The 18,361-nt window shown below is 33.8% G+C and overlaps 1 protein-coding gene across 1 annotated transcript; it reads right to left on the reverse strand.

Annotated features, from left to right (window-relative positions):
- Nucleotides 1-5,564: 5,564 nt before the first annotated feature.
- LOC124356024 lies at nucleotides 5,565-7,949 on the reverse strand. The gene is made up of 3 exons (XM_046807196.1): nucleotides 7,887-7,949; nucleotides 7,318-7,434; nucleotides 5,565-5,711 (listed from the first exon to the last, which is right to left on the reverse strand). Exons 1-3 carry the CDS (start codon nucleotides 7,947-7,949, stop codon nucleotides 5,565-5,567), a joined length of 327 nt encoding a protein of 108 aa, XP_046663152.1.
- Nucleotides 7,950-18,361: the final 10,412 nt, after the last annotated feature.

Below are 18,361 nucleotides of genomic sequence, written 5' to 3' on the forward strand. Positions count from 1 at the left end.
GTATCATCTGTTTATAACAACTTTAAACAGAAAGGGACTGATTGTATTTACTGAGAAACAGAGTGAACTGTGTTTTTGTTTCATAACTGTGTGTAAGCTTAATCATGCTATATTTCGCTTGGATTGGAACACGTTCTATGAGTTAAATACAGTTTCCAAATACTGTTTGAGAGTGAATGACAAGCACCGGAGATGAACGGTCAACAACACGGATACCAGAAATTGTATCATCTGTTTATAACAACTTTAAACAGAAAGGGACTGATTGTATTTACTGAGAAACAGAGTGAACTGTGTTTTTGTTTCATAACTGTGTGTAAGCTTAATCATGCTATATTTCGCTTGGATTGGAACACGTTCTATGAGTTAAATACAGTTTCCAAATACTGTTTGAGAGTGAATGACAAGCACCGGAGATGAACGGTCAACAACACGGATACCAGAAATTGTATCATCTGTTTATAACAACTTTAAACAGAAAGGGACTGATTGTATTTACTGAGAAACAGAGTGAACTGTGTTTTTGTTTCATAACTGTGTGTAAGCTTAATCATGCTATATTTCGCTTGGATTGGAACACGTTCTATGAGTTAAATACAGTTTCCAAATACTGTTTGAGAGTGAATGACAAGCACCGGAGATGAACGGTCAACAACACAGATACCAGAAATTGTATCATCTGTTTATAACAACTTTAAACAGAAAGGGACTGATTGTATTTACTGAGAAACAGAGTGAACTGTGTTTTTGTTTCATAACTGTGTGTAAGCTTAATCATGCTATATTTCGCTTGGATTGGAACACGTTCTATGAGTTAAATACAGTTTCCAAATACTGTTTGAGAGTGAATGACAAGCACCGGAGATGAACGGTCAACAACACGGATACCAGAAATTGTATCATCTGTTTATAACAACTTTAAACAGAAAGGGACTGATTGTATTTACTGAGAAACAGAGTGAACTGTGTTTTTGTTTCATAACTGTGTGTAAGCTTAATCATGCTATATTTCGCTTGGATTGGAACACGTTCTATGAGTTAAATACAGCTTCCAAATACTGTTTGAGAGTGAATGACAAGCACCGGAGATGAACGGTCAACAACACGGATACCAGAAATTGTATCATCTGTTTATAACAACTTTAAACAGAAAGGGACTGATTGTATTTACTGAGAAACAGAGTGAACTGTGTTTTTGTTTCATAACTGTGTGTAAGCTTAATCATGCTATATTTCGCTTGGATTGGAACACATTCTATGAGTTAAATACAGTTTCCAAATACGTTTGAGAATGAATGACAAGCACCGGAGATGAACGGGAACGGTCAACAACACAGATACCAGAAATTGTATCATCTGTTTATAACAACTTTAAAACAGAAAGGGACTGATTGTATTTACTGAGAAACAGAGTGAACTGTGTTTTTGTTTTCATAACTGTGTGTAAGCTTAATCATGCTATATTTCGCTTGGATTGGAACACTTCTATGAGTTAAATAACTGTGAGAGTGAATGACAAGCACCGGAGATGAACGGTCAACAACACGGATACCAGAAATTGTATCATCTGTTTATAACAACTTTAAACAGAAAGGGACTGATTGTATTTACTGAGAAACAGAGTGAACTGTGTTTTTGTTTCATAACTGTGTGTAAGCTTAATCATGCTATATTTCGCTTGGATTGGAACACGTTCTATAAGTTAAATACAGCTTCCATATACTGTTTGAGAGTGAATGACAAGCACCGGAGATGAACGGTCAACAACAGAGATGTTAGAAATTGTATAATTCATGTATAACATAGTGTAAGCATAGTGCATCGAATGGGTCTGATTATATCTACTCAACCACAGTTGGTCGAAGGTGGCTAAATCAGTAGCTTCTAGCGCTTTGCTAGAAATAGTTGATAGGGCTGGTTGAAAATAAAAAAAACAAGTGATAATTTTTAATTTTTTTCATTTGTCTCAAAAAAAATATCTGCATGGTCACTGAAAATTTGACGAAATTCCCGATGTACAAAATGTTTGCCATTACTTTTAAAGTTTATTACAGTCGCTGAAAAAGTTTTTAACTGAATTGCAATCCTGTTTTGCTAGTTTTAAGTAACTTAATAGTAAAATCACATATTATTTAATGTTACTTACGTTTATTGTCAATTATTTTGTAAGAAGTCTTAATAGTATTAGAGAAACAACTACTTTAAAAATTAATACAAACGCTAGTAAACTGGTAGGAGAGCTTCTAGCTAGCAGTCGTTCTGAACTTACTCCCCGGTTGCTGACCACAGTTAGAGGTAACAGCTCATTACGTGCAGACTCGGAGCTGCTGCACCAGCATAGTCCTTATCTTTTCCTTGAATGCTTCACTAAACTCCAGGAAACATCATTCGCCATTGACACTGGATTGTTTCTTGTGTTAGGTACTGTAATTGCAAGTACCGTTCTTTCAACACGATAACTTTATTCACACACAAACTTTGATGGTGAAGTAACAGGCGACTCATTTTACAGGGCGATTCATAGACTAACACGTTCTGTATTGGTTGATTAAACAAGAATGTGCAACGGTTTTTAAAGATGTCTTAAATGTTATAAAAGAGTGCAAAAACTTTATTACAATTCATACTTGTAATGTAGATTTTTTTAACGTGATTTACATGCATTATATTTTCATGATATATTAATAATTACATAGTATTTAATATTATTAAATACACGAACTTAGTACAATCTGAATATGATAAAAAGATATTAACATTTTTAAACCTCTAGCTACACAATTTCCTTTTTCTTAGTATGACCATTACTCACATTGTGTGAATGCCATATTAGGTGTGTTAGAGGAAATAACGACATTGTTAGGTTAGAATTGTAGTTAATTATAAACCCAAGAACATAAAGAAAGTGTGTGATTAATCCTGTTGTTATTCTACTGTAATAGATTACGACCATTCCTATACTTACTTGCCATGACCACACTTGCTATTTTTGTTCGTTTTATGAACTAACAAGAAAGCAGTGGGCAGAACTTTATTGAGCACTCACAGCTCTTTCTGTGTTCAAACTGGGATTGGAAGCAATCCAAACCAGTCCAATAGTATGTTTATTGTAACAGCCTGGTCTTAGTATGTTCCTTCTGTTACATTTGTAAAATACGGTAGCCAGTAAGTACATAATTGTATGAGGAACAAATGTTAAGGGACGTTATTATGTGTTACTGACAAATAATGAGTTATGTAGTTTATGACATTTAATAAAAACGTTGTGTATACCTTAAAAAGACATTAATATTTCAATTTTGTTTAAAGACATAGGACAAAAGTTTATTTTCACCTGGAAAATTGTTTCTTAAATAATTTCTACAATCTGGAGTATAGGGAAAATTTGTTAATTTGTTTATTTTTCATTTATATTTACTAAATCAAAATCAAGGAAATAAGGCCATTTTGTTACCAACCATAAAGTTACCATTTCGTACCTTGATATTCATTTGTTCAATCAATGTCTGCCTTACAATATCTGAAAGCCGTGACTGATAACTTCGGTGTTGTTGTTGCTGCTGCATTTAGTAAAATATTTTGAAAATGGCTTATCGCCTGGTTTGGATAATCCATAATAGTTTTACACATTATAAAATTATTAAAATGTATATTATTAGTATAATTTGTTTTTAGGCTTTTTATGATATGAAGCTATAAATAATTTGTGAATATTAAAAATTATTTGCAATGTTATGAAGAGAATCTGACAGTTCATGTTATAGTAGATAACACTTTACTTGATTTGCAGAAACAGTGACTAATTTAAGATACGTAGGATTTTAGTATAATAACAAAACACTCAGAGAATTATAATTTTCATTAATTATATGAGGACTTGACGGAAAGAGACAGTTGATTGAAGTGGAGAGTGGCTGATGCGGGAATATGTGGAGCCACGTACGCAACACTACACCTACTAACTCGTGGTGTGCACAATAACTCTAACGACTTGACGGAAAGAGACAGTTGATTGAAGTGAAGAGTGGCTAATACGGGAATATGTGGAGCCACGTACGCAACACTACACCTACTCGTGGTGTACACAATAACTCTAAGGGCCCCCCATCCACTTACAGTTCTAACTGCAGTCCTGGACTGAGACAGTCCGGGACTGCAGTTAGAAACTGTAAGTGGATGGGGAATCCGGCAGGCGAATCGTTGGACTGTCAACTGTCGCACGGTGCGACAGTTCAACGATCGGACTGCAGGCGGAACTGCTAGTTAGTGGAGGCTCCCGTGACAGGCCACAGTCGACAGTCCAAGCTGCGAGATATGGCGCATGCGCTAGCTCAGCTGCTCCGTGTCGGCCTCATGCGTCATTGAGTGGTGAGCGTTTGGTGGTTTGCGCATTGTTTTGTTTGTGACGCGGCAATCATGGCCAGTTGGTCGAAAGGATAATCTTTTACAGATTTATAGAGGAGTTTAGGAAACATGAATGTGTATGGAAGGTTAAGTCAAAAGACTATCACAATAGGGAAAAGAAGGAAGCAGCCCACCGTAGTTTACTATTAGTAGTGAAAGGGTTTGACAGTACTGCAACAAAAAGCGATGTGTTGAAGAAGATAAACAATATCAGAAGTGCATTTCGTAAGGAACAAAGAAAGGTAACAGCCTCTCAACGTTCTGGCAGTGGTACAGACGATTATATATGTACCAAAGCTGTGGTACTACAGAGAACTTTTGTTTCTTATTGACCAGGAAGAATGTCTAGGAGGGACTTCCAACTTAGGAGAAGGAAGAGTCAGTGAAGACGAGGTAAGAGAATTAAATTACTAGTTTTTGCGGTTAAATAATGTATTCACAATGCTACAACTAACTTACAGTTTGTCATCGGAGGTATTTTGTTTTCAAATAATCATTATAAACTAAGAGATGTATCTGTCTTGCCATTCCACTTTTCCTTTGTTGCTAAAATAATGAACAAAATTTATTTCTTACTTCTTTTGCACTAGCCATTGGGCGATCGGTTTGTCTTACTTGTAATGCCATGTGATCGCTGGTTCTTGGTCCAGGCTTAGACACACCAACTTCGTCGTCATCTAAATCCAACCAGTCTTTAGGTGAGTACCTTTGAGGGATTGTCCTACGCAAATAGTTGTGCAGGTAGCAGCACGCAACAACAACACTATTCACTTTCTTCAAGTCAATGAAGGTGATTGGTTTTTGTAGAACCTGAAATCTCTCAGCGAGAATCCCAAAAAACACTTTCGACCATTCGGCGTGCTCTTGAGAGTCGGTAGTTATATACCTTTCTAGGTTTGTTTGCAACCCTATAGGAAAAGGGTTTCATTATGACCTCAGTTAGGGGGAAGGCGTCATCTGCAATGAATACGTATGGAAGAGCTTCGCCGTCTACAATGCCCTCTTTCAGGTAAATTGAGGCTTTTATCTGTTAGTTTCTTGTTGAAGTCTGTCTCTTTCAGAACTCCTCCATCAGATACCCGGCCATTAACACCAAAATGAAAATAAATTATTTCATAGTTTGCACTAGCAATGCAGAAAAGTACTGACTATGGAAACCCTTATAGTTTATAGAAGTAAGAACCACTTCCAGGTGGTGGTGTTATGGCTATATGCTTTCCATCCATGCTGCCTAGGCAGTTGGGGAAATTCCATTTTTCCCCGTACTCCTGTGCAATTTGTTTCCACTCCTCGGCTGTATTCGGTACCTGAAAACAATTCATAAAACTGTCAGCTGTCATATTTCAGACCAGCGTTTTGTACGGAACAAATTTTAATGAAATCAAACCCATCGAGAACCGTATCACCCCTCGTTTTCCGTTCGCCACCCCCTCTGTAATTTTTTCAATATATATTTTGAGAAAGTAATAAATAAGTAGTTAAGAATGTACTGTGGTGATAACTGAATCATTATTGATATTGTGGTTCATTATTAAGTAATGACAGGGTGTCTACCGGGCACGGAAATAAAGGAAATCCGCGAAAAGTCACGGATTTTGACATTTTTTTCAAACATTTTTTTTTTTTACAGGAGATGCTGGACGATTCACAAAAAGAACCATTAGATGCTGAGGAAAATGTAACCAGCGCCCCAATCTCTACAGAATCCTCCTCAAGTTGCTCGAACCGCTTCCAATATTACCTCTGCAACACCTGAAACCTAAAAGATTCTTTTAAACGGCAAAAAAAAAATTGTCCCCGTGTGATCAAGTCTTGGTTAATATTGGACAACGACTGGCAACAACAAAAGAAGAAGATCACTACGACGCCTTTGGGAAGAACGTTTGCTCAAAAGCTGAGATTGCTGAACAATGAGCAAAGGATTTATGCGCAGAAAATCATTAATGATGCCCTGTTTGAAGCAGAACTAGGTGGACTAACACGATTTGCTTACAGTTAACCCAGGTATTCTTTACTCAAGTTCCACAACACCATCGGCAGCTAGTGTTACCCCAAGTTCAGGAGGTAGATCAACCTATGAACCAATGTATGATGATAACAGCAATGTCTGGCTTCAGTGTCAACTATACAAATCTAAATTAAGTGTTCTATTATTAACAAGTAGGCTTCTTAAACCTGTAAACTTTTCACAACCCAAGCTGTGCGGTTTTTTAGTAGGCCTACTCCAGTAGTTGAGTACATTGAGAGTTATATGTTGAACAAATTACATTTATTATTTTTTTTTTGTTTGTGGTGAAAATATTTTGCACTCAATTAAAATTACACTTTAATCTTTATTCATATGCGGTACTGTTGTGAGCTGCCATGTGTTTGTAATACTAGATTGCAATGTTATGTTTGACAGTGTCATAGTTTTTATAATTATTACTTTACTCATTTGTGGGTTAAACATACACCATAGGTACGTATTACTTTTTATCTTTATACTTACATTAATTAAATTGATTTTTTACTTTTTCTTCCTTAGTTATAAAAAGTAAATGTGTTGTTTGTACAACGCAACAAATACAAGTATGGATAATATAATGTTTACAATAATTTTGTATGAGTTTCATTACCTTTTACTACTTTATAAAAAATGGTTAAATGTTGTGTGCACACAGAAATGAACTCGTAATCGTTAGAGATACTGGAGTTGTAATTTAAAATTAGCAAAAAGTAGTGACATAATACAATGTGTAGGCTATGTACCTTAACAAATCCATAAGCAGATTAAAAATATTGTAATTTCTTAACAGTATGTTGGCATTTCGAAAACAACAAAGACCTACTTTATTTCTTTTTTCTAACTTTTATCTGGTTTCATATTTTGGATTTTTCAAAACTACTTGAAACACACATTAGGCTACTAACCTTGCAATAGTCATTCAAGGCCTTGACAATAGCTGAGCAGGTCTCTGGAATTATTCTTCCTAATGTTTGGGGGGAAATTCTCGTTGAAACTTTAAATCTTCCATTGTTCTGCCAGTGCTTAGATACCGCAATGTCGCAGTCAGTTTTTCATGTGGTGTAATGGCTTCCCTCATTTTTGTATCTTGTTTGGTAATCAATGGTTGTTACTATACGTAATAAATCAAAGTACGTTTTCTCGTCCATTCTTAAGTAGTTTTTCCAGTCTCTAGGATATGCTTCAAGCTCCCTAAGAAGGTGAACGTGGTTAAATCTCTTCCTCTGAAGCCATTCTTTTTTCCACATTTGATGCCTTCGTTTCTTGCGTTTTTTTAATAGCTACCGCTATTACAGCGTATGCTGCCAAATCTTCAAACGTAGACATTGCACTTTAACTTCACATACGATAAGAACTTAGAATGCACTTTTCCTACAGCCACAAAACGAATAATATAACTAAAAATATAATAAATAATATAACGAATAATAACTACAAAGTACACACCTACGGCAAAAACACCGGAAAGACTGACCACGACAACCACGCCACCGAACGGACTGCGGTCCGCGACTGCAGTCCGTACTGACGTGAACATTTTTCAACAGTCCACAGTCCACCGTTCACAGTTCTGACTGCAGTCAAGAACTGCAGTTCGAACTGTAAGTGGATGGGGGGGGCCTAACGACTTGACGGAAAGAGACAGTTGATTGAAGTGGAGAGTGGCTGATGCGGGAATATGTGGAGCCACGTACGCAACACTACACCTACTCGTGGTGTACACAATAACTCTAACGACTTGACGGAAAGAGACAGTTGATTGAAGTGGAGAGTGGCTGATGCGGGAATATGTGGAGCCACGTACGCAACACTACACCTACTCATGGTGTGCACAATAACTCTAACGACTTGACGGAAAGAGACAGTTGATTGAAGTGAAGAGTGGATGATGCGGGAATATGTGGAGCCACGTACGCAACGCTACACCTACTTACTCATGGTGTGCACAATAACTCTAACGACTTGACGGAAAGAGACAGTTGATTGAAGTGGAGAGTGGATGATGCGGGAATATGTGCAACCAAATACCCAACGCTACACCTACTCATGGTGTGCACAATAACTCTAACGACTTGATACGACTTCCTTTTTTCTGAAGTTAGAAGGAAACTTGAGATTACCATTGTAAAATTATGTCTGGCTCTATTATTGGAGAAATTAAATATACTAATAAATAATTATAAAAATAATGTATTGTATACAGTATTATCGTTATTTTGAAACAATTTATCATTTCAAATAATTAAATAAATAATAAGTAAATTTCCTCTTATGGCACTAAGAAATATTATGTCACTTGAACGGAAATCAAAGGATGTTCCCGCATGAATCGTTTGATTGATTGGTCAGTGGAATTTGAGATAAGGTCAAACGACCGGATCTTCGCTTCTGTGTCACGTTCGGCGCCATAACAGCTGAGTAATTACTGTGAATCATTCAGAGAAAACTAATATCTGTTGGTTCCAGGAATAATGAAGAGAGTTATTTAATGTTGCCGAATATCTAATATTTATTGACATCCTATACGTAATTGAGTTCCAGTTTTTAAGATACCGATTGTTGTCAGTCTAGATCATTTCGTAAGACTTTCCAATATAATTATTAAAGGATTTTAGTTAATTAAAAAAAAAAAAAAAAATATTTAAATAAGTATTGTGTTGCATTAAATTTGGAAATACGAAAAATTACGATACTGATTGATAACAAATTACAAGGACTAAATAAATTTAATTTTTTGTATATTTAAGGAGAATTGTGTCCCAAAAAATATAAAAAATCTTATTCAAAGCAAGCTTTCATTATTTTATTTAAGGACTATGTTATTTAATATATTGTGTGAAAAATTATTACTTTTACCATTATAAACGGTGAAGCAGACCAGACGTCCGCAATGTACAGCAATTGAACCGAGAAACATACCTTCTTCTTTTTATCGAAAATCTCCATATTTAGATCTTAAAATGGAACTTTATGGGGATTCCATCTAGTTGCCAATCAGATGCCTGGATTTAACGTACAAAGACTAATAACTTGTGGGGAAGGTTACAAAGCTTGGTTTATGCATAAAATCCTACTCGAGACGACATGATGCGACGAATCAGGTCTCCTGTTTAATCAATACGCGGAGAAGAGGTCCTAGGAACTGTAGAAATTTTCATTTCCAGGGTAGAAATCTGTTTGAAATACAAAGAATTATAGTTCGAACGTGTGTAAATAAGGTTAGTTGAATAACATAAGTTTTGGACCGAAATGGTTAGAACCTATATAATTATTGTAAAAATAAGATAATAATTATATACTTAAAGCATTTGACGGAGAAACAGTTTTTAAAAAGGTAAACAATGTGTTCAATAAGGGCCGACCGTAATTATAGAAGTTTCTACACGCTGTAATGCAACACTGCAAACGCAATGAAGATTATTATTTAGGCAACATTTTTCAACCATCCAAATAAAGCCAAACTTTTAATAAAAACATTAATTTTTAAAGAGAGCTTTTAATGTGTGTAATTAAAGCTGGCTAATTGGTGTAATTAATGTGAAAAATATAATACTGGCTACTTGAATTTTTTTATGTTTTACAATTGCAATATCATAAATTTAAACTATAAAAATTGCAAATGGCTGAGACGTGACAACTGTAACTTATTTTTAGAAATAGTACTTCTTTAGTAACCTTGGATAAATATTTGGATTTGCTAAAATATTTTATGAGGTAACACGAAAAAACTGTAAAACCGTACAGCTTTGGTATTTTGGGCCACCCTGTATACAGGGAGGGAAATAAATTGCAGCTTTTTTTCGCAATGATCAGTAAATTGAGAGACGTTTAAAATGAAGTACTCCTTGACCTACCTTTAAAAATGATCATAATTTTAAAATGACCCAAACCTCCCTCCCAAAGTGCTATTTTGGGGTATTATTTCATGTTAAAAATTATTTTCCCGAATTCTTGGGGGTCCAAATATGGGGGTTTTCACTAACACGATAAAGGGTTAATTTGTCGGTGCCTAATTGTTTTTTGTTAATAAAAGTAACAGTCAGCTAATAGTTTAAAAAATTTGGTGTTTAAAGTAGATGTTATAAATATTAATTTAGTTTTACATAAGTGTCTACAATTCTAATAACATAATATTCGATGAAGCTTTAAAAGTGTGTATATGAAGTATTATTGCCAAAACGCAGTCAGGCTTTAAAATTTTAGGATCGGACCAATGGGATTCTGAGCCCAATATTGTCCTTTACTGCAGTGCTTTTGTTGGCCAATGCGATAACCTCTTTCTCTCGCTTTAGTTTATTATTATTAAATTAACTAACTGCAATCTTGAATATGATTATTGTAGGCATTGTATCTTCTATGGTGTCTTTAGTCTAAGGATTGTATGATATGTTGCTACTTTTGTGATAAAAATTATATTCATGGTAGTTTAACTTAATTTCAAACTTTCTCATAAACAAAAAAAAATAAATAACGAATAAACCTATTATACTAGTACAGAATGTATAAAATATGTGCCACGGTTAGTCACATTCTAATATAAACTTTGGAAAGCTGTTGAATTTATGAAGAATTGTGTTGGCAAAGTTTCCCGAAGTAAAAAAAATACAGATCATAAATAACAAGATAAGTCGGGTACGCCTTAGTAAAGGCGTACTTGTCGCGTAACAGCAGGCCTATTACACATTTGCATGAACAAAGTCAGGTCTATGATATCAGTGTCCTCAATTTAGTTACATATATATGCAGACTCCTTTCAATGATATTAAGACTCTACTAGGATTTACTTCGCTTTAAACATTCCAGAAGGAATATTCAGGATGTCCTGTTATTCTACAAAGCCCTCACAGGGATGATTGGAAGCCTATCTATTCTGATCCGCATAGTCTTCCGCTGCTCTTCTATACAAAATTAAGGGTAAAGGTTTTTAGCAGGAGATTTACCAACAAGAGTTATGAATTTCACAATACAATTTCACAATACTCGTACTATGAATATGATCCAACGCCTTAGAAATGTGGCCGTCCTTCATTCACACTTTTATAGATTAGATATATATTATCGTTATTTATTAATGTATGTATTACTATATTAATTATGCTTTTTCCTTCCACTGTTTAAGTAGTAACATTTATAACCTGTTTATTAACTACTTTAATGTATGATTAGGTTTTTTATTGATGTATATATGTGATAGAAGCGGCACAAGTGCAATATAATTCAATCGTAAAAGTAAGGGCTCTGTGGTATAGTGGTAGCACATTCAACCGCCAAGTGAGAGATCCGGGAGTCCCGGCGGAGCAAGTATTTTTTGTGATTCAAAACATTGAAAATAAACAATGAGCAATAAGCAATAACCAATTTTGTATTGTTTGTGATTTTCAATAAACATATTGAAAATTATACATACATATGTATTTTTCGAAATTTTACACAGGTATATCGTTGGAATTGAAATAAATAAATAAATTTCAGTGGGCTAAATGTATTATTGTCACATATTATTATGTCAAATGTTTGTACTAAGTTTGTTTACAAATTTAGTTATTTTGCTTCCGTTTTCTCGTTGTCATTAAGATTAACCATAAAATAAATATAAAATTGTTCTTTGATTCTCAACCAAATCTCATGGAACAACATACATCATCATCACACTCGTTGTTGCGTATATAAAAATGAAGCTCCATGAGAAATTTCATGTCTGCATGTCAGTTAGTTTTCGAGATAATGTACGGACAGACAAACAAAAATATAGATAGAGAAATAAACAGAGATAAATGACTTTTTTCCAGCCGCTCGAGTCATAAGCTTTGCTAGCGCTCAGCAAATAAGTTGAATTTACTATCATAGCTAAGTATTTCTTCAATGAGAGGGAGCTGAAAGAGAGCTGCCTCGCTTTGTTAATAATGTAACACATTTAGGACAGTTCTACACTTTATAGCGGCTAGTGGGCACACTTTCAATCGATATACATATAATATGATCGTACTTAAGAAATATTTCTAATGAGTTCTAGTACTATCGTACTAGCCAACAGACAGTTCCTGAACACCTTGTTTAAGTAGTGTATAAAACAACTAAATTAAACTTCTATCAACTAATGAAACTTTCCAACTCGCCAAGTATACATTAGTGCGAATTAAATTGACTGAAAATAGAAAGATTGAGTACAGTTCAAACACGAACAGTGCTCAACGCTATATTATAACCCAGACAGAGCTTTTATGCTGATATCAAAGAGGAGTTGTTACATTACTAACGTTTGTTAGCTCTGATCTCCAAAACACTTAAAATATCTGAACACCGACTAAATCAAACTTTCCTTCGCGTAGAATCTAATTTATTGACATGCCAATCGTTCAGGCAATATTTAACTGCATTCATAATCAATTGTGTACTCTGTGATATCAGTTGTACTCGTAAAATCTATTTAAAATGTCATAAACCTTGATTAGTCGTCTATCTATTCTATGCAGTTTATTGGATTCATATTAACATATTTTACTGTATAAAAATATATTTATTGATTATATTTAGTTACTTTTGATGTTTTTTATGTTTATTATACTATTACTTGTAAAAGGTATTTATTTCACCGAAACATTGTTAAAGAAAATAAAGTAATAAAAAAATAAAAACTTCTCATTATTGTAAGTGAACATCCAACATCCATAGAGATTAAAAAGGGGGTTGCAATCCATAGAACAAAATACCTTACCAGAAGTGGATTAAACCGTAGGTAGACGCTTTTTGACATAGATCAACTTTTCTGACCTAATTTTTGATCGACTTAGCAATTAATATGCTACTACGGTACCGGAATCACCTTAGACCGCAATTCAAGACCTGGATGTGGATGGTTTTTGACTGAAGTTGGGGTCTCAGATCTATGTATCTGTATATTTTTTAATCGTGATAATGCAAACTTTAAATGGCACCTGAAATGTATTCACACAGACCAGAAAACATACACGTACAACAGTTTTACCTCTACATCGTCATGAATACGGTTACTATATACGGTATCTTGTAATATAACTACTCCTAACAATTATGATAGGTCTCTCCATCATATTACATCGTAATTGTTTTAACTTAGAACATTAAAGATTTCCTCCACTGGATCTCTCCATTGTGACGTAAAATAGTTCAAGTTTAACTCAGTTTAAATTACACTGTGCACCTCATGAGACATTGGTAATACCGCTTCACCTAGATTGCACTACGTTTTGTATGAGTCTCTTAGATTTAAAGTTAATTTCGAGCTTCTTTTTCACTAACTCTTTTTGGATCTCTTCAGATGAACATGACTCCAGATTCCAGAAGTCGAGTCTGTGACAGCGGGAGATTTCAGACGCTGCACTAAAAGGAGGGTGACTGGAAATAAACTCAACATTAACATAGTTCACGTGTTACCGAAATTGTTCAAACTATTCATTCAAGATAACGGAATGTAGTGGAAAAATTCGGGTTATTTCATTGATGAAGAAAAAATGTTTAACTCTCTAGCTCCAAGGCTACAAAACACTGCTTCTTAAAGTCCACTAATTCAAAGATACATCATGTGATATGAATGTTACAGCGACTAGCACTTATCTCAGAAGTGTTTACTATGCCACATAAAAAATTATTGGTTAAATATATAGGTCTATGATATCCCCGTTATTCTGGTTATAATTTTTATTTATTCATAATTGATACATTACTGGTTCTGCTAAGTTATACAACTTGTCAGCAGAGTCCAATACACAATGTAAACAGTTATACAACCTAAATAAGTTTTTATTTGTTTAAATTATTTTATTTATTGTCTCTTTTAAAGTCTATGGCACTGGATGGGCTTAAAATAACAATTAAAATAGTGGCTAGTAAAGATAATTACCGCAACTAAAAAAGACTGACATATCGTCAACAATATAACTAACAATAAATAATTCTATGCAAAACAATATCAATGACTGAACAAGATCAACAACACTCAGGACATAACAGAAACATTACAATAAATTAAATAAACACTAACGGAAATAGAATAATGTTTGATTCCTTTTTAGACAAGTCTGTTCCATTGTCATCCGCTGTCTTGGCAAACAGACCCAATACTTTGCCTTTGCGGTAATTATTACTTGATCGAATGAGAAATTGCGTACAAAGTCGTGGATAGCTGTTAGTTTGTTATAAAATCCCATATATTCTTGATATTCAAACTAGTTTTATTTTAACATTCACAGACTTGATGAGTGGCTATGCCGTTGAAAAGAGATCAGTTTGTTGCCCTCTTTCACAAGTTCCGATCTGATTACCAAACATCTGATGTTTAATCCCATATATTCTTGATATTCAAACTAGTTTTATTTTAACATTCACAGACTTGATGAGTGGCTATGCCGTTGAAAAGAGATCAGTTTGTTGCCCTCTTTCACAAGTTCCGATCTGATTACCAAACATCTGATGTTTAATCCCATATATTCTTGATATTCAAACTAGTTTTATTTTAACATTCACAGACTTGATGAGTGGCTATGCCGTTGAAAAGAGATCAGTTTGTTGCCCTCTTTCACAAGTTCCGATCTGATTACCAAACATCTGATGTTTTCGCGCGGTTCTGCTTGTTTCCCCTCCTTGGCCGTTATAAACACACTCTGTCTAGGCATTTGCATCAGTAGGGCGCTTTTATTTACATTCCAATGCACTGCATCGTATATTTGAAGTGGGAAAGTAAATTTAGCTGCACTATTACTCCCCCTAACACAAACTTAACTCAGTAAATATTTATTGTTCCCTTTGATGTACTGAATTAGCTATAATCTATATTTAAATACAAATTTAACAGACTAATTTTATTTATTACTTGACCACATGTTTATGTGTTATTTATCGTAACAAGTGACTTAAAAATCAAACGAAAATGGCTTTATTATAGAGGCGGAGTTAGGCTATCAAGCCCTCTCTACCACTCAACCTCACGTTGTTTACAGTAAATGTACAATAGTTTGATACAATTGCAGTAAATTATTAACTAATTCTTTAAATAGAGAATGACAAAGTTGCTTAACCTTTCCAAAATTAAATGAACTTAAAGTAAAATCTGTATATTAAATGAATGCAAATAAAATTAGTAGTAAATTATGTCTAAAGCATACTTCACAGATAGCAACACAGTGCTCTACAGCTAATGGAAACGTTAATGGACTTTATTATCACATAACTTTCTTGGTAGGATTATTTTATATGAAAGAAATTTGGGTTATACTTATACAACTCTTTATAAACTCTTCTCACGAAAATATTTGATTAACTTTGCATCTTCAATTGTATTAAGATAATTAAAATCATAACAGTAGGGTACCACGTAAACTTTCCAACTGATTCAGGAAAGACCATAGTCACAATATATAAGATTATTCAGCCTCGTTATGTATGAGGCATATTGAAATAAGAATAAGAAGATGATGTTCAGGGGAGTCTTATCAATGTCAAAAAGGGGAATAATATTTCAGTAATCCCGCCCATGTGAACAAATTTGGTGTTCCCACAAGTAATATACATAACATATAATCTAAGTGGAGAGCCATAGATCATGTCTGACAATGAACTATTTGTGCTCTAATATTACGTTTTCGCTATCATTAAAACAATCGAAGAATCTATTTTGTGGTTCTGTAAAAGCTTTAAGTAACAGTTCAAGTAACCAAGTTACAAGGGATAGGGTCATAACTGGCACACCGTATTGAGTGTGACGGGATATTTTCCTTGTATTTGTTCATAATCAAGTTGTTTAGCTATCTCGTTTGTTGGATCTGTTTTGAGACATGTTCATTGATTACCTTTTTAAGGAATAGGAAAGTAACATAGTAGTTATTAATAAAATAGTAACTCTTAGTAAGACAGGTTGTATAACATTATCCAACAGGATTTTCCCGGACATTTGCCATCAATAACAGTACGTTTCGAGATCTGCAATCTGATCTCTTCTTCAGGTAAAAATAACTAAAGTAACACATAATTACAATCTAGGTTAAAATAAACAAATCATACTAGAGCGCTGTGACACGCGTAAGTCAGGAATCACAAAAAACTTAAACATCCAGTTTAAATTGAAAGTTTCATCCAAATGGTTTGTCTCAACGTAAGTCATGTTCTTAGAAGAGATGTCATGTTTTCGTCTCAATCAATTGAGCCTCTCACTTAAATTGGAAGTGCGTGACGAAATCTGATTGGGTCAACTGACAAATCTTCTGACCATGTTGTGTGCTTTAAGTCTCCAAATATTCCTGATGCTGTATAAAGTTTAATGTAATTGATTATTGGAAGAATTTGAAAATCATAATGGATGGTATTACATTTTTTTTAAAGGAGAGGCCGATCCCCTTTTAAGCCTTATTATGTCCGCCCTCATGGGCCACTGGCCTTTGCGAGGGTCTTATCAAACAGAATAAGGAGGAGAGTCGATACAGTACAAGGTCGATGGTACTGATAAAAAGTGCAATGGTCACTGACAGGATTTGAACCTGCGTTATCTCAAACTCAGACCCAATGTCCAACGACTTAGACCGCTCGGTCATCGCCATTCCCATTCATTTATTTGTAGCATGAATGTTTAAAAATATATATATTATTCCTACTTTAGAAACTTGTTATAATAATTAATAGTAAGTATTAATTTAATAATAAGTCCAGCAGTAATGAAAATAAATTTTTTCCTTAATTTAATTGTATTTGTAGTAAATTTTTTAATATACAAGTTTCCTTAATTGTTAATTTGTATACAAATTATTATTTAATACGTTTATACGTATATTGTATATATTGTATAGAATTATCCTATATATATATATATATATATATATATATATATATATATATATATATATATATATGTATATATAAAGTTTAATTAAGTTATAGTTATTTAACGTTTTATCTTATATTTAAATATTAGTCAATTAAAATATAAATATGGCTGTATTTATATCAGTTTTCAAACCCTTACAATGAATAATTAATTCCCTGTATGACAAAGTACAGGGGCGTACATAAATAGGCACGTGACATATGCCGATTTTGGAAAGTTTTGTATGATGGTCTTGTTAAATATGTTCAATGATGTTTAATTAGTTTTAATATAGATATAATTATTAATAGTAATTATATTCTAGTAATTAAGCTTTTTTTACAAAGTTAAATCAATTTTCATTGTCATCCATGATGTGTCTATACAATACAAATGATTCTTAGATTATAGGTATACACAAATATTGGAGATTTTATTACAGATTTTATATGTTTCTATACGTAAAATTTATTTTTGTATATAATGTATGTATACTTTAATCCAATAGGTAAGGTGATCAATAATAGACTTTATTTCAGTAAACACTTTGAGTATCTTCAGTCAATTTGGCATCTACGTCACTTGGTTGGCTTATTGTCACTTTTATCAACAAAATATAAATGTATGTGGAGTTATTAGGCAATTTGTATAATGAGATACTGTGTAAGGAAGGCACTGTAGAGTACACATTACCTCCTTCCTATTCGTCAGGTTTTCACGGGTTATGGACATTTGTTACTTTTCTATGGTTAGATAGAATCAAAGAAAGATTTCAAGTATGTTGAATAAAACGTTTTCCTTAGCGGTGGCTACCCTACGCTGCCACACCAAATAAAATCGATATAAAGAAACCTCAGTTTCCCTGTAATTACAAATTATATTATTAGACACTGTAGCTGATAGTAAGGAAGCAAGAGAAAGTTCCTAGAAGGCTACACATTAGTTACAATTAGTATATTGATCTTGAAATTGAGCTTTTATCAAAAAAGTAGGATGACAGTGTTATCACATTGTTCCATATCCTTTATTTCTCAAGAGATTTCGTATGTTCCATTCAAACTGTCACTATACGAGTATCTCTGTTCGGTCTCTTTCTGCATTAATGGTGAGAAACGTCC

The sequence above is a fragment of the Homalodisca vitripennis genome, chromosome 1 (assembly GCF_021130785.1).
Source record: "Homalodisca vitripennis isolate AUS2020 chromosome 1, UT_GWSS_2.1, whole genome shotgun sequence".
Classification (NCBI taxonomy): domain Eukaryota; kingdom Metazoa; phylum Arthropoda; class Insecta; order Hemiptera; family Cicadellidae; genus Homalodisca; species Homalodisca vitripennis.